The sequence below is a fragment of the Lathamus discolor genome, chromosome 6 (genome assembly GCF_037157495.1).
Source record: "Lathamus discolor isolate bLatDis1 chromosome 6, bLatDis1.hap1, whole genome shotgun sequence".
NCBI lineage: Eukaryota > Metazoa > Chordata > Aves > Psittaciformes > Psittacidae > Lathamus > Lathamus discolor.
Window position 1 is genome coordinate 8,505,563 of NC_088889.1, and position 23,853 is coordinate 8,529,415.

General features: G+C 45.2%; 2 protein-coding genes across 6 annotated transcripts in view; one reads left to right on the plus strand and one right to left on the minus strand.

Moving 5' to 3' along the window:
* On the plus strand, nt 1-14,560 carry ZFYVE19 (zinc finger FYVE-type containing 19). Of its 3 annotated transcripts, XR_010613580.1 has the most exons (12): nt 1-70; nt 591-712; nt 2,496-2,549; nt 3,028-3,191; nt 4,417-4,562; nt 5,452-5,566; nt 6,115-6,324; nt 6,815-6,894; nt 7,583-7,693; nt 9,007-9,149; nt 10,502-10,683; nt 14,472-14,560. XR_010613580.1 is itself a non-coding variant. In XM_065683452.1 (11 exons), the coding sequence occupies exons 1-11, from the start codon at nt 17-19 to the stop codon at nt 10,566-10,568; spliced, it is 1,266 nt and encodes a 421-aa protein (XP_065539524.1). In that variant the 5' UTR covers nt 1-16; the 3' UTR covers nt 10,569-11,028. The 3 variants fall into 3 exon arrangements, 2 of the variants coding, with proteins under 2 accessions (XP_065539524.1, XP_065539525.1); XM_065683452.1 differs by lacking the exon at nt 14,472-14,560 and having other exon boundaries at nt 10,502-11,028; XM_065683453.1 differs by lacking the exons at nt 9,007-9,149; nt 10,502-10,683; nt 14,472-14,560 and adding an exon at nt 8,235-8,338.
* PPP1R14D (protein phosphatase 1 regulatory inhibitor subunit 14D) overlaps nt 14,056-23,853 on the minus strand; it is a 15,221-nt gene continuing 5,423 nt past the window's right edge. Inside the window, exons 1-4 of one of the 3 annotated variants that reach the window (XM_065683456.1) lie at nt 21,067-22,442; nt 17,655-17,750; nt 17,400-17,432; nt 14,056-14,889 (exon numbers count right to left, since the gene is read on the minus strand). In XM_065683456.1, coding sequence (XP_065539528.1) covers nt 14,821-14,889; nt 17,400-17,432; nt 17,655-17,750; nt 21,067-21,249 — 381 coding nt within the window. In that variant the 5' untranslated portion in view covers nt 21,250-22,442 and the 3' untranslated portion in view covers nt 14,056-14,820. Of the gene's footprint in view, nt 17,433-17,654; nt 17,751-21,066; nt 22,841-23,853 lie in introns of those variants that run through there. The other 2 variants (XR_010613581.1, XM_065683455.1) reach the window with 2 other exon arrangements.

Genomic DNA, 23,853 nt, shown 5'->3' on the forward strand with positions numbered 1-23,853 from the left:
GGCCGGCGGTAGCGCCATGGAGAGCCGGTGCTATGGGTGCGCGTCCAAGTTCTCTGTCTTCAAGAAAGAGGCAAGTCCGGCTGAGGAGGGTTCAGGGGCGGCCGGTCCTGCGGGGGCCTACCCCGTTGTGCCAGGGTCTCTGAGGGGAGCTGCTCGCTCGGCAGCGAGGGACGCTTCCGCAGCAGCTTGCTTCCCGAGCTCCCGTGTGCCTATCTCAACATGTCTTTAAATGTGGGTGGTTACTGCCAAACCAGAAAATTGCCATTGAATGTCATACGTCTAATCCGATATTTGGTCATTGTCACAGAGAATTCCTCCCTCCGCACACACACTTCATTATACCGTGGGATGACATGGTGTCTCTGCTTCCAGCAGGAGTTATAGGCTGGTGCTTGAAGGCTCTGGAGGGTCTCCGTATCTTCAGAAGCAGCTAGTGATAACGCTCTCTTAAAAAATCAGCGTAACCCCAGCATTAGTTTTAGTGCCCATTGGCATGGGCACTGTTCCTGCATGCAGTCAGCCAGGGCAATGGGCTGTGTCGGTGACTGCGTGATGAAGCTTTCTCCTTCCCCTCTCTTGTGTCTCTGCAGTGTGGATGCAAGAACTGCGGACGGTCGTTCTGCTCAAGCTGCCTTAGCTTCAGTGCTGTTGTTCCCCGCTGCGGAAGCACTCAGAAGAAGGTGTGCAAGCAGTGTCATGAAAATCTAACTGGGTAAGATGGGGGCGTTTCTTCATCCAAAGACAGCGTCCTGCTTTCCTTCTTCAATTTTCATCCCAATGTTTTGTTGCAGATTTCTGCGTGAGAGCTGTGCCTTGGACTTGTGCATGCACATTGCCTGTACCCTAGAGTTTCAAGCCAGGCCATTATAAAACTGCTTTACACAAGCTGTGCAGTCCAGAGATAGGAGTCAGGATTTGTGGCTGTTCTCCGTGGTGACAGAGTAGTCTGCAAGATCCAGGTTTAAATCTTTATGGATAGACATTGAATGGCTGCAGATATCTTAGCTGGACCAGGTCAAATTAAGCCCCAATGTATTTTTGCCCAGAAATTTACACCCCTTTGAAAGCACTGTCAGCTTTTTTTCAGGTTTGTAGTAGTTGAATGGCCCAACAATAAGATATTGAAAGCATTATTACCGCAGTGGGCAAACAGTGACTCAAATCCTTGTTGATGAAGGGTCTCTGCATTGTGTAGCCTGAAGGCTTAAAATTGCATAGCATAAAGTCAGTTTGCTTTTAAAAGGAAAAAAAAAAATTGCAGACATTATCAGAGATGCCTTTTGGAAATAAATAAAATATAATTCAGCAGCATGGGTTATACACATGAACAAGTAAGATGAGCAAAATGGACATGAGTACTTCTCTTGCAACCAGTCCTGCTGTGTCCATTTCCTTCTTTTTCATTTCTCTTATTTCATTTTCCCACCTATCTTCTGTAGCAAGGAATTTTTACCAGCAAGTGAGGAATTTTCTGGCTTTGCAGGTGTCTAAAGAAGATTCTTTCATTAGCAAAGGTCTTCATTTTAGAAGCAATGGCTCACGAAAACTGTGAACTGTTGATGGTGAAAATATAATATTCAGTCTTCCAGTTTTGAAATCATCTAATTTCCCTCAACAATTCCAAAGCCACTAAGAAAACAGGGCAACCCTTCTCAATGCTTTTAGGGTTTTTTTCCTCATTTATTTAATATCAGTACTACAGAGTTATAAAGGAAGAAAAATCCTCCCTGCCTGGATAGCAGATAGGTAATACATGTAAGCTGCAGCTCTGTCAGCTGCATGTATTATTGTTCTTCATGCAAATAGCTTTCAGAACTGAAACCTTAGAACTGGAAAGTGGTCCAGCAACAACTTTGCATTCATCTATTACTCCACAGGCCTTGGCACAGCACAGATGTATTTGTAGTTGTGCCTTCTAAGAATGAATAAAATATGCTGACTGACTTACGTAAGTTTGTAGCTCAGCGACTCAACCTGAATAGAGCAATATAGAAGATAGTTACCCAAGATGTTTGTGGTGTGCAGTATTCGAGTGTGCTAGAAGATGTTGTTATGATACTTGTCCATTATATAATTCTGTGTTTGTTGCATGCCACAGCTCCTCTCATAGTGTACTGCTGCATGGAAGCTAATTACACTGGGAGTCTGACCTAACTGCTCTCTATCTGCTCTCTGAACTGGGAGGTGCAGGCTGTGGGAGGCAAGGGTATTCAGCCCCACCTCCTTCTGGTCATTGATGACCATATTAAATCACATTTTGTCCAGATGCAAAACAACTGGACCAAAGGACTAGAAATAAAGTCCCCTGCTGTCTCAGGCAGATATTATCTTAATCCTTTCTATAAGCTGGCCGCTCTCCATATTAACGAGGTCATGAAAGGGGCTGTGCTAGGAGGTCTAGACACATATACTGGTTCTTCTTGACTTGAGAAACTAAATGATTGAAGCACTGCCATTATCTTGAGTTCAGAGAAATCGTTGGTTTTGTCTTCCAGAGAGGGGTCTCAAAGCAGTTCAGCAAAATGGTCACCACCAGAAAACTACAAAAAGTGAGTTGCACTTGCCAACAGACTGTGCTGCAGAGTAGCCTTTCAGGCCCTTGCTCCTTTGCCCTATAGAGACCAGCAAAAATGGGGATTGTGATGTGGGTATTTGCTTGTTCAGAATTAGATTGGATGGGGCTTTTGTTTTTCGTTTGTATGTCTGGGGCGGGTGGGATGTGTGCTCTTTCAATAGACTCCTGAGCACCCATCTGCCTACTTTGTCTGTGACATGGTGGTGACATATTCCTTGTCTCCTTGGAAATGATGCCAGGTGTGATGCTCCTATGAGCTCAGGCTTTCTTTACTCCTGGGAGTACCTCATTATGCCATTATGGCAGAGCCTGGTACAGGAGGGAGTGGTTTCTGTTCTATTGTACAGTGACATTCTTCAAGTAGCCTGTTGGGTTCACAGAGGGTGTTTTCATATCTCAGGGTTTAAATCCCTGTTGTCAATTGTCATGTCTTTTTTCCATCCTTGTCACAGGCGTGTGGCAGCTTTTGAGGCTAAGCAAAACCAGCTGAAAGAACAACAGAAAGCAGCTGCTGTAAAAGCCCCAGGTCAAGCAGGCTCCAGGTACCAGAGGCTCTCTAAAGAGGATAGAGCTATTGCAGAGAGACTGGAGAAGCTCAGGGAGGAAAGGAAACCAAGTGAGTTTTGCAAGAAACTAGAGATACATTGGGTGGGAATATTGCTACTTGAGAAATACAGAATCTGGAGGGAGAGGGAAGGCCTTTTTAGAGAACTGAAAGATTAAAATTGGACAGAGCATCCAAGTCCTGCTGCCATAATGGCCAGATTCTAAATGATCTTAGTTTTCTAGTTTATTTTTTCTTCCTGAGGTTTCCCTTGAAACTACTTCTCTGTTTTGGGGCAGTATCTTACCTGTAAAATCACCTTCTCAGTTTCCATTTCTTGGGTTAAAAGCCTGTGTCAAGCCTAATAGGAGCAGAAGGAAGCGAGGGTCTTGGACCAGACTATTTTGCAGAAGGTTTCCTGTGGAACATTGTTCCAGGCAACAGCAGTGCCAGCCTCTGGGGGATTGTGTTCTGGCCAGCCTTGCCTTATGGAGGAGAAAAAGGGCTCTCATCCCATCCACAGCTGCTGGGTTCTGGTACAGCCTTGTGGTGCTTGTGGGAGAATAAACTATTTTTTAAATGATATGTGATCTCTAAAAGGAAAAGAACACACTGCAGAGTGGTTACCAGATTATCCCAGAGTCATAGAATCATTTAGGTTGGAAAAGATCATCAAGTCCAACCTTGGTGTAAACCTAATAAGTCCACCACTAAACCGTGTCCCTAAGCACCACATCTGTATGTCTTTTAAATACCTCCAGGGATGGTGACTCAACCACTTCCCTGTGCAGCCTGTTCCAATGCTTAATAACCCTCGTAGTGAAGAAATTTCTTCTAATACCCAATCTAAACCTCCATGGTGCAACTTGAGGAAATTTCCTCAATTATGTGGCAGGGGAGGGTTTCAGTCTGATGTGTCTGGAATTACATTAAGAGATGCGGCAGCAATGGGCCGTACCACCTAAACGACACTTATTTCTATGACTGTCCCTAGTATCCTGAGTCAGCTGATTGCCAAATGACATAACCCTAATGCTTGTCTTATGGCTAGGAGATAAACTGTGAAGGAGGCAGGGACTCTGAAGAAAAGGGTAGCAGTTAGTATTAGGGCAGTCTCCAAGTCACTACACTAGGACCCCTCATTCATGTCAGGGGCTGAGGGAGGGTTTTGCTCAGTGTTCTGGGCAAAAACCGGAGTCTGATTACAGAAAGAAATACAATTTTAAGGGAAAAAAAGTGAAGCCTTTTGTTTTCAATAACGGAGTAATCTCCTCCCTTGGCTTATTCTGAATTGCAGAGTCTATCCCTACTCAGGCTGAGATCGAAGCTAGGCTGGCTGCCCTGAAGGAGGACTACTGGCGACCTGTGCCATCCACACAGGAAATGGAGGACCGGCTGGCTGTCCTGCAGGGGAGAGATCCTCCTTCCCAGGCTCCCAGACCCGTAAGCTCCCTCGGCTCTTTAGCCAGCAATGTATTCTGAGTTGACACAGTAACTGGTGTCCCAGCATGTTGGCCATTCTTGACTCTGTTTAGAAATCTCCGCATTTCCTGTTTGTGTCATTGCTCCAGAAGGAAATGGCCAGTCTTTACCAGTTCACTGCTTCAATTTGAATGCAGTGTGTTCCTTTATGTCAAATGTAGTTCATGTGTTTACTTTTTACAATAAATGCTGGTTTTTCCTCTCAACCCATTTGTATAGCTAAGTGGGCTGATATTTTTTTCAGAGCTGTTTGTGTGTGTTTGGGGCTTATCACCTCCCCCTTCTAATTGTATCTTGTAGTTGCTACTGTTTTCCAGCTGGGCAAATCCTGTTAATTATTCCAGAAATGTAAGCGCAGAGTAGTTAGTCTGAGATTGCAAAGGAATGACTTGATACCCCTTCAAAGCCTGTATGAATGATCTTTTCCCTGAGAAATCATTTCCTTATGCTCCCTTCTCAGCAGTGCTGTACACCCAGCTGTTACCATAGGCCTCAGTGAGGCTGCTGGCTGGCACTGTTGAGAATGTCACTTTATTTACACTGAGGGCACTGATTTACATTGGAGGTAGAGGCAGAGCTGGGGTTCGGACCTGGCAGTGTGTCCTCCTGTACATTCAGCACCACTTTTCCTTGGTTGGGTGACCACGTTTAGGGTTGTGTACATTCAATACCTCTGAGAATGAAGCCTTGAAAGTCTTACACCAGATAACCGTAAGCTGAGACCCTCAAGATCAGTGGATGCATCTTTTTATGCATCACCTAGGGTCATCTTGGTTACCAAACTTTTCCTTTGATTGAGTATGCCACTTCCCTCTCATTTTCCTTTTTCTATGCCCTCCTTGTTTCTTAGGCGTATCAACCTCCTGATACCAGAAGTCTGGTCCAGCAGACAGATGACCTGTTAACTCAGTTGTCTGAGGAAGTTGCCATTGATGAGCATTACAAAACAAGAGTCCAGCCTCAAGGTATCTATTTTGGCTTCCAAAGAGCTGTTTCTGTCTAATAATGTATATGCTACAGCAAGAAGGGAATATATGCCTCCCTATCTAGCTTACAGGTGAGCTGGGTGTCCAGTTTGTCCTTATCTGCCCTTTATGACTCCCACAGTAAGAGGAGCCATGTGGCTCAGTACTGGGTCTCATTTTCTTAGAGATGATTCATTCTTCTCAGGGTTGTATTATTCAGATTGCTCCTCCTTGTTTCTCTAAGGAGACCCTTCCCTGGGGAGGAGATGTTGCTACTCCTAACACACCTGTGCTCTGTTACAAAAGACATTAATCTGTGATACCATTATCTTCCTGGCTGCAGTGTTTTCTGTGTAATCTCGCTGTAAAGCACAGATTAGCTCACTTCTCTTCATGTACAGTGCAGATCATACTGTGTTATGCCTTCTTCCATTATCACCCAGATTAATGGAGAACAGCAAGCTGCTCTCATCCCATTGCTTTTGTTGTGTTGTTTGTGCCCAAGGAGCATTGCAGCTGAGTCACCAGCATGTTCTGTGTGTCTGCAGCTGTTAGTAGCCAAAGTTTGAATGATCTCAATCGGGAAAGTGGAGATTGTGTTTGCCCTGCAAATCTGGACCCAAAACAGCTAGAGGAAGAGAAGAATAAACTTCTGGCAGAAGCTGCTGCTGAGCTGAGGGAAGAGAACACCAGGCAGGAAAAGATCCTACAAGTTGCCAAGAGACTGGCAGCACTCAAAGGCGAGGACCCAGAGAAAGGTGGGTAGCAGATATGAATACAGTGCCAAGAGAGGAACCAAGTTCCTGTGACAGAGTAATTTCTTTTCTGAGAGGTGTTTCTCCATTTAGTTCCCCTGCTCTGTAAGAAATAGAGATTTGGTTCTGTCTGTAAAGCTGTGTGGCTTGGTTCGTCGTGAAAGTTCTTTGCTGAGGGTAAAAGCTGGAGCTGTAAGGTCAGACTGCTTTGTCTTGTACCCTTTGAGATAATTCTAGCATGCTCTGGCGAGCTTAACAAAGCTTTTTAAAGCAAACCTCTGGTTTTGGTGGGGATTTTTTTACTTCCCTCTTCCACTGTTAAAAAAAACCCAGTAATGCTCTTTTTGAGGAGACCCTATCTGACAGGATCTGTCTGTGCCAGAGCCAGAATGTCAAAACCAGCTTACACCACAAAGGACTAACTCTGGCTCCTAAGTGGGTACAAAGCTTGAGGCAGGTGTGGGTTACAGTCTATTGTGTCTTACTCCCGCAGTTACATTGGAAACCTATAAACTTCCTGACAGTGATGAGGAAGTGGCTGAGGAGGAAGCCATTCGCAGAGTGCTGAAACAGGTCAGAAGTGGCAGCTGTAGCCTTGTTTATCTTCCTCAAGTATTCCCAGTGTGTATGTTACCTGGGGAGTGTGCGAAGGGTGTGTTTGTGTTCCTGGGCAGAGTTTCATTCCTTCACCTCCTAGTGCTTTTCCAATATACTAACTCTCATGAGCCATTCAGCTATGGGTGATTGACATCAAGTCTGTTAGGTTGTGTTTCTCATTCATGCTTAGCACCTCTTATGGTGCGTGTCTCCTCTGCAGCCCCAGTCTACTGGTACTTCCTTACTTCTTGTTTCATCATCTTCCCCACCCAGCTAGAACATGGCTGATGAGATGTGTGCTGCTTAGCTTGGTTATGCCTAGGTTTCTCTCTAAAATGTCTATGAATTGTCCTGCAGGCATACATGAGCTTTCTGTGCTTAAGTTTCTGTCTGATTACAGACCACATGTGCGTGATTAGCATGATGTTAATGATTTGCTGCTAGATGCACTGCAAAGCAGACTGTTAGCTGAAAGCCCCTGCTGCTACCCTGGCTGTTCACAATGTACACACGGTGTTTAGTGCAGACAGATGTATTCTCCTGTAATCAACTAATCTCCTGTTACTGCATGAGGGCGAGGAGGAGGGCAGGAGGTTTTAGAGCCTAGAATGAGATTCCTAACTGTGTTTGAAACACGAGGCTTCTTTCTTTTTATTGTTACCAGCTCACAGAGGAAGCAGCCCTGGATGAAGCAAGTGGATTCAACATTCCTCCAGATCAGACCACCCAGCCAGGACCCTTGCAACAGAACTTGTATAAGAAGGCCAAGCAAAAGGTCAGTGAGCTGGTCAGGATCTCTTGAAATGACGTGTTCCAGAGTCTCAGGAGTACTACGGTTCTGCAGCAAAAGTTTGCTTTATGCAGAAAGAAAAAGCAGCCAACTTCTCTAGAGCAGACAAGCAGAGTGGCTTCTGCAAGGCTGACAAGCCGTGAGCACAGCTATGAGTCGTCCTTGTACTTCTACAAGGAATTGCTCCCTGGAATACAATTCCTTTCAAGCTTTCTGTTGAATGGGATGGTGTCCTCTAAACCCTGAGAAACTACCATAGACTTTACAGGATGTGTATTAGAGAATGGGGTTTTAACTCACGAATATGATTAGACCAAGAAAGCAGCAGTCTAGAACACTACACCCTGAACCAGGGTAGGTGGGAGGTTTGCCAGTACTTTTAGCATGTGCAGAATAGAACCTCTAGATAGTAATCAACTGTCTGTTTTCTCATATAACATCAGAGGAAGGAATTAGTAACAAGATACCCCATGCTCAGAATGGAGTTCAGCCTTATTATGGAACTACATACACCTTCTCTATGTAGGTGTATTACAAGAATTGAATGGACCTGTGACTCACAGACACCTGACAGGCCTGGCCCCAGTGGAAGAAATTGCTTAATTGTAAGCATTATTGAAAACATCCATTTCATAGGTATGTCACCTTGTGCTTCTGGGACTGCTGATGTAAAAGGCAGTGCTGTCTTATTGCTGTTGTTAGGAAGCTGCCTTTGCGCTGTCCAGGCATTGTGTCCCAGTGTGCATATGGCTGTTCAGCTCCACAAGACTTCAGTTTTCTCCTTCTGCTTTACAGAGGTGACCTTATGAATAGGTTTTAGATTATGATTTCTATAACAGAGAGAAAACACCCCCCCTCTTCCCACTGCTTTCCATTCTCACATAACAGCTTTCAGCAAAACTGCTTGATCTCTTGCTTTTGCAGCAGGGACTGTCTGTCACTTGGCATTGCTGTGGTGCCTGCCACTAGATCTGGGCTTCGTGCCCTTAGCACAGTATGGACAATGTAGGTGTATACTGCTGTAGACACTAAATGAAGGTGAATACCTGTTCACCTTCTGAGCAATACAAGTTCATGAGCAAATGATAGGGAGTACTTTATGGTTTTATTTAATGATCTAGATGCATATGGAGCCTATCCTTGGCCTCTGGGCAAGTCCATCTCTCAGACTTAGGATCAACAGAGTGAACGATAGACCATGTGATAGTGTCATTGTGGCTATCATGCATTACAATGAAAGTCCTGTATTGTCCCTGCTGGGATTTGAACTCTGTGTCTTTGTTTTGTTTGTGAATTAGAGCCAGACTCCAGCCACCACAGCTCTTGCCATGGCAGATGACAGTGATGAGGATGAGTTACCATGGTGCTGCATTTGCAATGAAGACGCCACTTTGCGCTGCCATGGCTGCGATGGGGACCTCTACTGCCAGCGCTGTTTTCGGTGAGTCTCACAGTTCCTCTTGGTCACAGGTAAGGTGGGCTGCTTTTGTTGGTTCTTCCCATTGGGCAGAAAAGCAGGCAGGAGGAGAGAAGATTTGAGGAACCCAGAGCTGGATGTTAATGGTTATGGAAATACCTTGTGCAATCAGTAATTATCCCAAGCTTCAGGGACTAAACTGGTCCTAGATAGGAATGTTCTGTCTGTGCTGCTCCAGTGTGTGTTTGAGCACATTGAGTGAAGTCTGGAGCAGCTGGTGTGCTGCATTGCGTGGGATGGGATAAGTGACACCATTGTTCAGTGACTCCTACAGCTTGTTAATGACATTGATGAATGATCTGGGCTGGATTTCCATAAGAGGGGAGATCAGCCAGTGTAAATTCCTGAGGCTTTTCTTGGGTTGAGACTCTGCAGTCTTAAATCATACACAAAAATCTTTGATGAAATACGTATGGGCAAACCTTTTTCCTCAGTAAGGCCTTGCAGCAGCTATAGTCTTGGTTCTTAAACATCTGTAGCTTGATTATTGACTCAAAGTTTCAAGTCTCAGATTTGGAGGGTTAATTCCTTTTGAATACAAAGCTAGTCCTCACAGCTTGCATGACTTCTCAAGGTATTTGGCTGAGTTCTCAATCAGTGTTGGATGACATTTAGACAGCAGGATGCTAAGAATAATAAGATAATAAGAGATGCTTTTGTGTATATTCTCTCATTTCATGCAAATGTTTTTGTGAAGAGATGGAAATATATTGGGGGAGAGCAAATGAAAATGGTAATAAACCAGATGACTGGCAATGTTAGGTGATTAAAAACAAACCAAACAAAAGTATCAGACGGCAAACATCAGTAAAAGCAGAATCAGCAGTCTGGCAGGTGAGTTTATCAGTTGCCTGGTGCAGATGAAAGCTTGTGTCTTACTCGGCACTGCCTGCTTCTGAGCATGGTTGAGAGAGCTGCCAGTGCACTGCATTTTTAGCCACCGCAGTTGCTTTTCAGAGTTGTGTGGAGCAGTGTCACTTCAGCTGTTGTCACAGGAGCTGCTAATGTGCCCAGGGATCACAGACGCGGTGCTGACAATGAGCCATTAGTTACAGAATCAAACAGGGAAAGAGGCAAGAGGGACCTGTTGTCATTTCCCATTCCAGCAGGCAAGGATGAGCAGACAAAGGACCTCATGTTTTTGCTACACGCAAGTATCTTAAGCAGTCATTCCATGAGGCTGCCAGTCAGGTGCTCCCAGCTTACCCTTGAGATTGGCTTGTAGTTAAGGGCTGCAGGGATATATCTTGTACCATGGCTGAGGTTTAGTTCCCTGTCTGAGCATGTTCTGACTACACCTTGTGTTCGCTTCTCAGGGAAGGCCATGATGAGTTTGACCTGAAGGACCACCACACTTCCCGCTATCATCTTCCTCGCAAGTAGAAGTGATCACACTCTTCATGGGCAGAAAAGGAGGTGGAGAATGAGAAGAGTTGGCCAGATGGGAAGAGGCCATGTGGATTTGCAGCCAAAATGGGTGATGTTTTGGACAGCTAAAGTATGTGTTGTAATCGGAGAGAGGCTTAGAGGGCACATGGCTTTATCTTCACAAATACAACCAGAGAAGTGCAGGGTTTGCTATGACTGCTTTGGGGATAAATGAGGACTTGATGTGAGGAGGTGGATATGAATCCTTAAGTACAGATGGTAAGGTAGTGCGGGTAGCAATAAAGATGTGTGCTTAAGGCAGTACTGACTGGCTGTTAAGTAACTTCCTGCTTTTGCTAACAGTTTACACACTGGTTCAACAGGCAGCAAAGCATTTTGCACTAAGAAAACTGTCTATGTCGTGATTATGTGTGTGATGAGAACTTCCAAAGCATAATAAAAATTATTCACAGAGGCCTGTGTTAAAGTCTCTCCTGGAAATGCCCAATAGCCCTCTTCAAAGTGTTGCCTACTCGTAATGGGATGTTAGTCCTAGTGTCAAGTGGTTTAGGGAAAGAAATGATGGATCATGAAGTCATCAAAAATGTTTCTGTGGTGTGGCTGGGAAAGGTGCAGGAGCTGCTCTGCCTTTAAGGGCAGTGTTGCTTATGTACTTGAAGGGTGCTTTGCAAAAGTAACACAGTACTGATGCACAGTGCTGTGATCAGCAGTGGCTGTGCCGAGGTGCCATGTGGTCTGGAAGAGTTGTGGTTTTAGTTTGAAAGCGGGATTTGGCTCTGTTTGTTATCCCCTGGTAGGATACAGATGTTAGTTGTGTGATGCTCTTTATCTGGCTATGAGGGAAGCTCAGTTTAATATGCTCATATCCCTCCCCTTAGACAGCCCAGATGCAACTGACACTTGCCAGTAACCAAAGCACCCAGAATTACTTCAAATACCCAACAAAACCTGGCCTAAATCGTCTGTAATATCCTATCCTATCAGGATGAGTTCTTCCGAGGACTACAGTGTGACTTCTGAGAGAGCTCTCTAAGGCTGACAAATTGCAATGGCAAAAACGTCAAAGATTTGCCTTTGACAAGGAGTTTCCAATGAATCTTGCCTGTCTGGTTTGGCACTGCCACTCCCAGTTGAGTGCCCTGCCCCTGTGCTTAAGGTAGTAAGGTGCAGGTGTGTTGATGAAACAGTGTTTGCCTGCACCTCAGCCAGCCCTGGTGAATGCACTGCGAGCAAATTAAACCACTGCTGAAGATGGGTCGGTGCTAATGTGCTGGCCTGGATCAGGCCCTTCAACAGAGACCTGGATCAGGCAATGTAGAACAGTAATCTTCAGGTTAGCACACTAAAAAATGGCAAGTGTATCCAGCAGTGCCATCAAAGCCCTTTGTTAAGAAGGGGTGGCAAAACCTGACTCTTGTGGAGGAACTTCCTCTTCCTGGCAGTCCTTGCTTCAGCAGTGCAAGGGACAGACTGATAGGAAAATTACTGGAGTTGTAATGATGTGGGAGCTCACAATGAGCCCTGTGTTACACAGTTTTAAGTAGAGACTTGCTGCCCTGAGGAGCCTGCAGTTTTAGAAATGAAACCCAAATGCTATTCTGGCTTTGTGTTATTGTAGGAATGACACTTTTTCATTGCTATTTCACATGCATAAATTAACCTTAGAGCAAGACAGCCCAATTCTGTCTTAGGTTTAATCCTTGGTGTTTTGCATATACAGGAGAAGACGCAAATACCTGTTCTCACATCTCTTCTAAGATCCACTCCTTTGGGCTTCAGCCTGTGTCCTTTCCAACATTTTAATTCTTTTTTCTAATGCCTTAGTAGGAGCTGATGTGCTTTTTGCAATTATTTTAGATACTTCATCAGCCACAAGCTAACTTTGAGCTCCTAGTGCAGTTAGGCAGCCTGGGTCTTGTAAGCCCTGCCCTATTCCCATCAGTAGTAAAGCAGCAGGTTACAGCCAGAAGCACTTCATTTAGTTCCCCAGACTGGTTTCTATGGGGCCATCCCAGGGAATCCAGAAATGCACCCCACCCAATACCTGAGCTAGGTCTTAGTCATACATGGACGAGTCTGTTCAGTCATACGTACATGCTGATGCTTTCCCTGCACCACTAATGGACATTTTTGTGGCTGCTGAGCTTTCTGCATGTAATTGGCCATTTTAGCGGCAGCCCAATCACTTTCCCCTGAAAAGCCATTCCCACTGGAGCTGCTGCCTCAGTGACCTCCATAGAGGAGGGTAAAAGGGGTGTTTTAATCAGCTGTCTGAAGGAAGCAAACGTAGCTGAATCTGTCATTGTGGAAGAGGAATGCTGCATGACCTTTATGTGGGCAGCGCACTTCTAACTGTTGCTTACTCCCTGTCCTTGTCTTTGAAAGGGTACTGGTAAACAGTCGGTTCCTTGCAGGCCATACTGACTTCAGTCTTAGCCATTCAAGGACAGAAAAGAGCTTGGTATCTTCGAGAAAGAGAATCAGCTCCTTTGTTTCTATCTTTGGAGCGTACCATAAGGGCACAAGTAGTTTTTGTTTCCCTCTGAGAATGTTTTGTGTGTGGACTATCAGATGTAGGCTCCACCCCCAACAAGAAGTCAAAATAAGGCTAACACGCGATTGAACTCAGATTAGCTTACAAAGAGAGGTCTCATCTTAGTTAAACTGTATTGACTTGCATTTGCTGCGTATGCATGTAACCTCGAATGCTGCAACGTGGTCACATGTCTAAATGTAGCAGCCAGAATATTTTAAGGGCAATATAAGTATTGATCGTAAGTAAGGGAGAATTGCATTAAAGGTTATTTTATACACCTTCATAAACCTTCAGTTAGAAAAGCATATGAACTTTCACACATTCTGAGTTATCTTGGTATAATCAAGAGGGCAGAGTTCCTTTAAAGACATTCTTACACGGTACGTGCATACCAGACATTACAGCCTTACACGAGTGATGGTGCTGAGAAACAGCATGGTTAAGTGGCAGCTGGTTTAAAGAATGGTAAATAAAAGCAAGTATGATTTACTGGCTTTAAGAACAAAACAAAAAGAATTGCTCTGGTTGCCTTGCAGCCACCTTTTTCTTTTGCACCAGTGAGCTGAGAAATCCTCCAGCACTGGCCACATCTTGCTTTGTTACCCCTGCTGCATGAGAGCATAGGGCAGGACATGATGTGAGAGTCTGCCCTGCCTGAGCAATCAGCCTCCATTTGCTGTCTTAGTCCCTAGCCACATGTGTCAAGTTACTGGCTTGCTGAGAGGCTGGATGTAGTTTCCTCTGTATTTTTCCAGCCACACAATATTGTAGCCAGAAGGGGTTTTGCAGCAAGACAATGTGTCCTGCTTCATATCTCGTTTGTGAGACCAACCTGTCTGCAAAAGACTTGCTCTGAGATACTCCCTGCAGGAAAATTGAGAGCAGGTATTTTCTCATTTCAGTTTTTCTTTAGTGTCTAAAAAGAGAGCAAAAGCAAGCAGTGCATGGCTGGTTTTCTCTGGTTTAATATACAAAATAAGCATTTTTCCATTTTTAAATGATGACAAAAATCATTCCCAGATCTTAATAATTTAAAAGCATCTTCTAAAGAAGCAAGTCCTAAATTCCACAAAAAAGAAGAACAGTCTCTTCCATTAACCTTAGCAGTTGTTTCCCCTTAAGTAGATCAGGTGCACTCATTTTCCTTCCATCCTACCATATATTTTCTGTCCAACCATCATGGATAACAGAGGCTTAATAAGACCTACAAAGTACGTGTAATGCTGTACAGTAAGGTACCGCAGTAACAGGCAGGAGATCACAGCTGGGTCCCAGCCAGACTGAAACAGGGTGCAGCTTAACAGTAACTGATTTTCCATGTTGATGAATGAGTGATAACCAATGCCTTGTTTTCCTTGCAGTGGACGGAAAGAAAGAAGTCTTGATGAGCTCCTGAGAACTGTATTCAGTGCTTCTCAGCCAGCATGGAAATTCGTAGAAGAAACTAAAGGAAGGACATCTTGGCCTGTTCCCCAGGTTAACATGCCCTTTAAGAATCAGGAATATGTACAGTCTAGCTCCCTGCTGTATCTGTAGATCTGGGATGAGCTGAGACTTCAAACCACTGGTATAAAGTTCACAAACTTGGTGATGTTTTCTCAATATCAGTAAGTCTTAAACATATTCTGAAGTGATGTTTCTGATCCTGGGTTTTGTGGGGAAGATACATATTCCGTTGTGACCAAAGCTGGGTGTTCCATGGGGGCAAGGTCATTTCTTCTGAGGATTGGTGACTCTCCGGAGACCTTTCAATCGACTAAGCAGTTCTGTAATGAAGTCCTAGAATGAGAATTGGTTGAAGAAGGATGTCAGTTCCAGCACTCACCAGCCCAGAGTTTGCTATGGCACTTGCATTATTCCCACATTTGTCTTTGCTGAGCAAAAACCAGAATTCTAGCTTAGGAAAGGAGACCTTTGCATGGATGAGAAGGATGTAAAAGCCCTTCTATTTCCCTTCCGTTGTCTACCTATGGAGCAGCTATACTTTTTCATCATGAGCCAGCCTCCCCTTTCTTCATCCCAGATACCTGCTTTTTCCACCTTGAGATGACCTCAAGATGCTGTTGTCCTCTGTTAGGTTCCACTGCTTCCTGTTGCCACCATTACCTCCTGCCCACTTCTGCAGCCCTCCCAATCTAGGGCAAAGCAAGTTGTCCCTCTTGTAGAACCTGTAAAGCTCCATGTTGTGCATTGCAAACCATCTCAAAACCATGCCAATTCTACAAGGAAGTGGCTGGCAGAGAAGAGGTGGAGCAAAACACACATAGGACTAATGATAACCTGGAGCAGGGGCTGAGGGCAGGCAGAGCAGATAGTTCAGCAGTTAATGGAGATAAACCCCGACTACTTTGCTGACACAGCCAAGGACTATGAACTAAACTGGACCATCTGGTTATTCCAAGCAGAAGTTAATGTGACTAGAGCAAATTTTACACTTTGCATGACAATGTAACATTGCCATAATGGAGTACACAACCTTTCTTCACCCAAAGACAGAGCTACATGTCCTTGTAATTAGGCAAGGTCACTGGAAGTACTTCAGCTTACCATTTGTGCTGTGAGGAAGCACTTGGGTAATCAGAGGTTGCCTGCCACAGCATATCCTGGAAGTAAATGCCTAGAATCATACGTACCTTTTCAGTCATTCCCTTTAGAGGAAACCAGTTTATTTTCTTGTGAGACCTCACCTGGAGCATTGTGTGCAGTTCTGGTGTCCTCAACATAAAAAGGACATGGAACTGCTGGAACAAGTCCAGAGGAGGCCACGAGGATGATCAGGGGACTGGAGCACCTCCCGTATGAAGATAGGCTGAGGAAGTTGGGGCTGTTCAGCCTGGAGAAGAGAAGGCTGCGCAGAGACCTCATAGCAGCCTTCCAGTATCTGGAGGGGCCTATAGGGATGCTGGGGAGGGACTCTTCATCAGGGACTGTAGTGATAGGACAGGGGGTAATGGGTTAAAACTTAAACAGGGGAAGTTCAGATTGGATATAAGGAAGAAGTTCTTTCCTGTGAGAGTGGTGAGGCACTGGAATGGGTTGCCCAAGGAAGCTGTGAATGCTCCATCCCTGGAGCATCTCCATTCAAGACCAGGTTGGACAGAGTCTTGGGTGGGATGGTTTAGTGTGAGGTGTCCTTGCCCATGGCAGGGGAGTTGGAACTGGATGATCTGAAGGTCCTTTCCAACCCTAACGATTCTATCATTCTATGATTTCCTCTTTCTGCAAATAGGCTGCTGTGATCTTTCAAGGGGACTGGATTCAAGATCACCAGGGTGCAAGTACATAGATTTGCTAATGGGGCAGCAGTATTTGTAGTTAGCAAGTACCATGCTGTCCACAATACACTTTCAGGGCTCATCAAGCAGTAGAGCAAACTCCAGTTACATCTCTGGGAATGTGGGGTTCTTGCCTAAGATCTGAAATTTCCCTATTGCCAGCCTTGTCTGATGAATACTTGCTAGGAGACTCTCTGTAATGATTACTACAGCAAAGTTAAATTTCAGTGATGGATGTGTATCCACCTCATTTTCTGTATGTTCATCACTGTGCAGCTACATAGGCTTGACAAGATATAGAGACTGATGAATGATGTCCAAGCACATGCAATGCGTGTGACTGAAGCAGTGACGGGGGACCCCGTTTTGCACAGGTATGCAGTACAGTGAAGGCAATTGTTGTGTGGTGTATGCACCACACTGCAAACTATTGGGTTCCACTCCTTTGGACATTGTGACAGCTTGCGGGAGTCCAACTCCCTGCCTCAAAACCAGTACTTGCAAACTTCACATGGGAAGAAAGCCCAACTTGAAAAACTGACTTATATAGCCACTACTCAACAATTATCTGCCCAATCCAATCTGAGGGCCATCCTACATTCTTGTCACTCATAACAGTAGAGTGGTTTAAGCTAAGAATGCATTTAGTTAACAGTGTGCAAGATGGTTATGTGAGCTGTAATCCCTGAATATGGATTTTCTACACTGAGGTCCAAATAGCAACTCACCTTGGTCAGGTTAGGGTGTCCAAAACATGAAATGGACTTTCTTTGGTTATAAAGTGTAATTCCTTATTTGCTTCACTGCTCTGCCCTCAGCTCATCATGTATATGATGTAGATTTACATGTATTTTTCTAACACAGCAGAATAAAGCAGCACTTTCCATTGGAAATTAAAGAAATTTGCAGCATTGTGTTAGGCACAGGAATACTGTGGCTATTCAGTGAAGCAGCAACAAAGACACACTCTCCCAGCACAGTATAACATACATACATTGATGGTGCTTCACTCACCTCTGTCGGGTTGGAGCACTCATGGAGGATTTCCTAAAAGCAAAAACAGGGAGGAATCATTTCAGTATTCTGTGAGTTGATCTCTTCTCCCCTCTCTACAGAAAGGATATATAATCTTACTACATTTGACGTACTAAGGCACAGGGAACCATCATGCAACACTATATAAATATACATATACATGTAACACTATATACCCATGCATGCGACTACTTCTGAAGGAAGTCCCAACTTAAAGTCCCCCATCCCTCTGACCTGTAGTTTTAATTTCTGTTCTTCATTAGGGACCTCCAGGAGATCTTCAAGGTCAATTTGTGGTTCAGGAGCTGCTGCCTCTGTTTCCTCTCTTAGCTAAAAAGAATAAAACCAACCCCTAGTTAATAAACCTTCAAACTTCAAGGACTCTGGAGGCCATCTTTAAAGAAGGGAGAAGCTTCTTCCTCCTCGCTTTAAAGAAGTGAGGAGGAACTAGTTGCATAGAACTGCTGCAAAGTTGAGGTCAAGATACAAATCATCTCAAAATTAGGAGATTCTTAGAGCACAGATTCCTGTCCCTCTCTGGTGTCTGCTACAGCTGCACATCCTGATGCACACGTTCTTCATCTTTTCCCCTCAACACTTGAATACCACTGCTCAGTGGGAAAACCCAGTTGACAGAAATCCAGTAGGCTTAATCTTGGAGAAGTACAAGGCCAGGTTGGATGAAGCCTTGTGTGGGATGGTTTAGTGTGAGGTGTCCCCGTCCATGGCAGGGGGGTTGGAACTGGATGATCTTGAGGTCCTTTCCAACCCTAACTGTTCTATGATTTCTATGATAATTAATACAAGGAAATTAGGCTAAATTCACATAGTTGGGATTTATACTAAGGCTTTTTGCAGTAACGGAGAGAAAAACAATAAGGCTTTTGAGAGGCCTAACAAGAATTTGCCAGCCTTCTCTAATAGACACGAGAGGGGTACAGTAGTCTCCTTTAATGTAAGAGAAACCCCGAGCTTTGGTGATTGGAGTAATAATCTTGTCATGCATGGGGGTGTTAGTTGAAACAGTTGTAAGCTTGATCACAGATGTACTTTAGGTCCACGTGTCTTTACCAGACTGTATAAAAAGCATGCTGTGGTTTTCAATGGGTTTGCAAAATAATCTTTGACAATACAACACTAGTGATATTTTAATAGTAATCAGAATAAGGATACAGACTAAACAGCATAGTACTTGACTGCTGGGTAGCATTTATGGATGTGAATGTAAAACATTGCACAATAAAGGCAATACTTATGGAAAAAAGAAAGAAACTTGTTCTCTGATACCAAGCCAGAGATGAAGCAGAAAACCTTTGTTTAGCTTTGTAATGCAACTGACCTCAGAGTAAGTTATAAACCAGACTTAAATATATTGTACTGCAACCCATACAGCATTTCCTCTTACAAATAATAGTTATAATGTGACTGTTTAGACCAGGTGTTGATCCAGTCTGACTTTGTCTCTGGCTAAGAAGCTAAATAGGCAAGGAGAGTGAGAAAGAGTCAGAACCTATGGGCTTTTGGGTCCAAGTATGGATGCTGTTATGGCTTGCATGTGCAGGGAATCATCTTGAAAAATCAAAATTGTCTCCTGGTTCTTAGTTTTGTTGCAAAAAGCCTCATGGCAGTGAATAGCATAGCATTCAGGTTATCTGTATAAGGAGGCAATGCTTGAACCAACCTTGCTGCACTTGAGCCTACAGTGCTGTTCATTCTGACTCTGGAGATGGACTTTTCATCAGGGACTGTAGTGATAGGACAAGGGGCAATAGGTTTAAACTTAAACAGGGGGAGTTTAGATTGGATATAAGGAAGAAGTTCTTTACTGTTAGAGTGGTGAGGCACTGGAATGGGTCACCCAAAGAAGCTGTGAATGCTCCATCCCTGGCAGTGTTCAAGGCCAGGTTCGACAGAGCCTTGGGTGCCATGGTTTAGTGTGAGGTGTCCCTGCCCATGGCAGGGGGGTTGGAACTGGATGATCTGAAGGTCCTTTCCAACCCAAACCATTCTATCATTCTATACCCTTCCTTTCTAGAAGTGTTTTTTCCAGAAACACAGGTTTCTGGAAGACACTGAGGAACACTGCACTGCCCAGAGCAGGTGGAGCTAAGGAAGAAGCTGACAAAAAGACAAAGTAATGGAAATCAGTGGATCCAAGGAAGCCCAGACTAGCAGGGCAAACTAAATAGCCTTGCCACAATTAGCAGGACCTTCTGGCACCTGGGTGATTACAAGTAATTTACTGTGGCACATGTATTTAATTGAAGAGATCCTGTGTAACCCCCTGTTGTACCCTATTAACAATCTCTGACCTGGCACAGCATCATATCGTGTAGTTCCCGATAGCAAATCTCTTCGGGTGGCCCAAATATACTAGGAAGTTGGGAAACCTGTTGTGCAGGAGAGGTGCTAGCAAAGGCAATCTGCTGGCAATCTGTTCCTGTAAGGGCATGGCTGGATTTTGCACTTTTGCCTGCTGGGATTTTGTAGTAGGAAAAAAATATGCCCTTTGGGCAGCTACTTTGAAGACAGTGAACAGCTCCCAATTCTCAGAAAACCAGAAGTGATCACGTAACCTGACTTGGTTTTCTGGCACCTTTACAAGTGCACATCTGTAGACTTGGGCAAGTAAGTGAAGCACATGGGGATCCTCATCTTGGAGCACGTTTCTGGTGGTACCAAGTGCTTTCATCTATCTCAAAAAACCCCACACACAAACCCAAATGTCCTCTTTAAAACCACAACAATTTGCCAAAGAGCAGATGTTCCGTTACTCAAAGCAGCAGCCATTCCCATTGCTTATCTCTGGCAAGTCTCAACAGCCAGGTAGCTCAGTACAGGTAGCTCTGTACTGAGCTACCAACCAGGCAGACCCGGGGAACAGTCCCTTAAATGCCAGTGCAGGCAGGTCAGCAAGTGATGCCATCACTGGCACTGTCATTTTGAACAGCAGTCTCTCACCAGGACAACCACTAGCACCGCACAGCCACACTGAATGTTGCCTGTCTGACTAGGTCTAGGTCATCTATGTTTTCTGCTCCTATGTACACTACATGATCATAGAATCAGATTCATAGAATGGTTTAGGTTGGAAGGGACCTTAAAGCTCACCCAGTTCCAACCCCCACTAGAGCAGGTTGCTCCAAGCTCCCTCCAACCTGGCCTTGAACACTGCCAGGGATGGGGCAGCCACAACCCTGCAGCTACAGGTACAGCATTATCCAAAGTGTCTCATTCAAACAGCAGCTCCGGCTACGCTGTTGCAACCAAAGGAACAAGGCTACACTAATAATTCTAACCCATCTTGCTTAGCTACCACTCTCAGCAAAGACAATCTGTACGTGGAGCTCAGCAGCAAGCAGCATTCCAGCTCTGTACATCTCGCTAAGTTCTGTGAGCAATAGCTACACCCCTAACAGGTACAAGACCAGGCAGTTTAAAGCTAGTTGGATTATACTGTTGCAAGCTCCTCTGACTGCACATACACCAGTCCGTGCTGTAGCAGGTGGCAATAAGATACCTAATGAAGACTGAAGATGAGGAGCTATTTCCAGTGAGTCAGAGCAAGCACACTTCTGTCCCAGCACACAGGACACTGGTCCTGTTCACCCGATGAGTGAGGGGCTGATCTGCCCCAGCTACTCACCCGGCACTGGTACAGCTCCTGCAGTTGGGCGTTGATCCATTCCTCCAGGTCCAGCCAGCGCTGTAGGTCTTTGCGGTTGTACTTGATGGTTAACTTGCCCAGTTTCCTGTGTGATGATTCCTCCCCGGGTTTCTCCGGTGTCTGAAAAGTCACCCGGGGCAGTGCGCTGGAGTTGCTGGCCATGCTCACCCCTCTGACAGCAGAAACTCCTTCCTGTGGGCTCCTTTCCTCTGTTTCCTTTAACCAACCCTTCTCTGCAACCAGTGGCCCACAGCACAAGCTAATCCCAGATGCAGAAAGCAGGATGCATTGGTGATCCCAAGGAGATAGATGGAGGAGACCACACGACCGGGGCAGCAGCCAGGCTCTGCAGGCAGAGTTACAGCAGTGGAGTCTTGGGTTTCACCATGGGCTGTGCTGACAGGAGCAGGGAGGGAGGCAGAGGAGTTGTAACTACATCTGTTGTTAAAAGAAGCCAAGTGAACCAGGGAATTGATGAACCAAGGCTGTTAATATTTAACGGGAGGCAGCTCCAAGAGGTGGGGAAGAAGGAGGTTTTCAGTTACTGTTTTCCTACAGGCACAACTTAGGTGCATGTGCAGTTCCAGCAGGCTGATCCATACATAATGCATTGGATCCTGCTGTGTTCAAGCTTCTGTAAACTACTTTGCTGCAGGGTTTAGCTCCCATTGGAATGGTGTATTTGGCATTTTCTGCCTAAAGCACCGGACCCAGCACAGGTAAGCAGTGATCTGGAGTCAGGTGGCTACAGCCACTAATACTAACTAGGTCAGTGACACTGAAGCCACACTTGGGCTCAGCAGTCCTGTTTGACATCGTTCTACAACCTGTGAATCTATTCCAGCTGTCTCAAAGACTGCTGTGGAAACCCTGCTGGCCTGAATTTGAGACCATTTGAGCGAGGTGCTTCTGAGAGGAAACAAAGTACCCGTGCTCTTCTTAAATAAACCAGGATTTGACAAGATGACACTGGAGGGGAAGGCCTGCCTAGGGACACAGCACTATCTCGTCCCAAAGAAAGGTACTTATCGTAAACAGGCTCACCTGCTGAAGCATCATAAATGGGTATTTTACCATGTGTTATCACTGCCGCGTTTACAATCTCTTTCTTACTGGAAGGTGGGTTAAAGGTCTGCAGCGTTATTGCCCTACGTGTGAGCAGCACTGTTCCAAGGAACACAAATCAGGCTGGCTGAGTTTATGCTGTGCCGGAGCACTGGGACATCTGCGTTCCCTCCAGATGCTGTATCACACAGGCTGCTTATTCATCCACTCCCAGAGCACTGGCCAGGGAGCCCATGGAACAGACAAACCAGCTGAGACCCTCCATCATGGAGCAGATCCACCAATCCCAGTCTCATGATCTAAGTGGAAAAAGCAAGTCTCTCCTGCTCCTGCAATCCAAGGTACTTCCAGTCTGGAGACCAAGAGCTAGATACACCAAAGGAAGAACAACCAACCCTTCTCCCACTGACAGGTACTGCCAAGCAGCATGGGAATTCTGCAGAGGGCTGGTCTCCTCTGGGGAGGCAAAAGGTTATCTGTACCGTAGAATCATATAATGGTTTGGGTTTGGAAGTGGTACCCAGTTCCCTAGCCAAAGCCCAATTCCTGTGCCCAGAGGGATGGTGGTCCAGGCAGCCAGCAACAGCTTGTACACAGGGTGATAGAAAATCGGGCAGGGCCATTCCAGCCCGTCTCTTCATCCTGCATTTCAGCAAAAGATAAAAGCCTTTTCTGATGCAACATTCCACAAAACACTGATCCTGAAACTTGCTTCCACATCGGTGAGGGATAAAGTGTTAAAGTATGCCTGAAACTGATATCATCTCCTCTGCTTTTCATAGAATCATAGAACAGTTCGGGTTAGAAAGGACCTCAAGTTCATCTAGTTCCATGGGCAGAGACACCTCACACTAAACCATCTCACCCAAGGCTCTGTCCAACCTGGCCTTGAACACTGCCAGGGATGGAGCATTCACAGCTTCCTTGGGCCACCCATTCCAGTGCCTCACCACCCTCACAGTAAAGAATTTCCTCCTTGTATCCAACCTGAACTCTTTGCAGACAGCCTAAAATTCCTGTTCAGAAGACAGACACCAGGTATTTAATTTAAGCAGCTTTACCCACTTTTCCTCACTTGGTTCCCTCTAATCTCGCTCCTGAAATTGTTGTGAGAGGCCCAGACCATACTCATTGAGTGCAGATTCTTCAGAGATTCTTAAGAGTTAGAAACCTCGCAAACCCCCCTGAACACTCTATAGTGTGTTTACAGCTATTGGCTTTTCAAAGGCCAATATCTGACCCAACATAGGCAGATTTTCACAAGGTAGCTCTGGACCAAAGGACACTGCCAGGAGTCAACTTCTCACCTCCATATATAAGTGCTCTAGTTTGGTGTTCAAGAGCTGGTATTTTTTAACAGGGGAAAACAACCTACGTTTCTTTGGTCCCAAGAAACCATGACAAGCTGTCATTAAGACCAGAGAAAAAGGATGGGCCGGCAGTGTACGCTCGCAGCCCAGAAAGCCAACCGTATCCTGGGCTGCATCAAAAGGAGCGTGACCAGCAGGTCGAAGGAGGTGATCCTGCCCCTCTACTCTGTTCTTGTGAGACCTCACCTGGAGCATTGTGTGCAGTTCTGGTGTCCTCAACATAAAAAGGACATGGAACTGCTGGAACAAGTCCAGAGGAGGCCACGAGGATGATCAGGGGACTGGAGCACCTCCCATATGAAGACAGGCTGAGGAAGTTGGGGCTGTTCAG

What these genes read in the sequence shown, in the direction of transcription:
- ZFYVE19 (XM_065683452.1), top strand. Translation starts at nt 17, where the DNA reads ATGGAGAGCCGGTGCTATGGGTGCGCGTCCAAGTTCTCTGTCTTCAAG. An exon ending in CTTCCCAGGCTCCCAGACCC is followed by an intron (nt 4,563 to 5,451) that starts GTAAGCTCCCTC and finishes CTTGTTTCTTAG; the next exon opens with GCGTATCAACCTCCTGATAC. An exon ending in AGGCGAGGACCCAGAGAAAG is followed by an intron (nt 6,325 to 6,814) that starts GTGGGTAGCAGA and finishes TTACTCCCGCAG; the next exon opens with TTACATTGGAAACCTATAAA.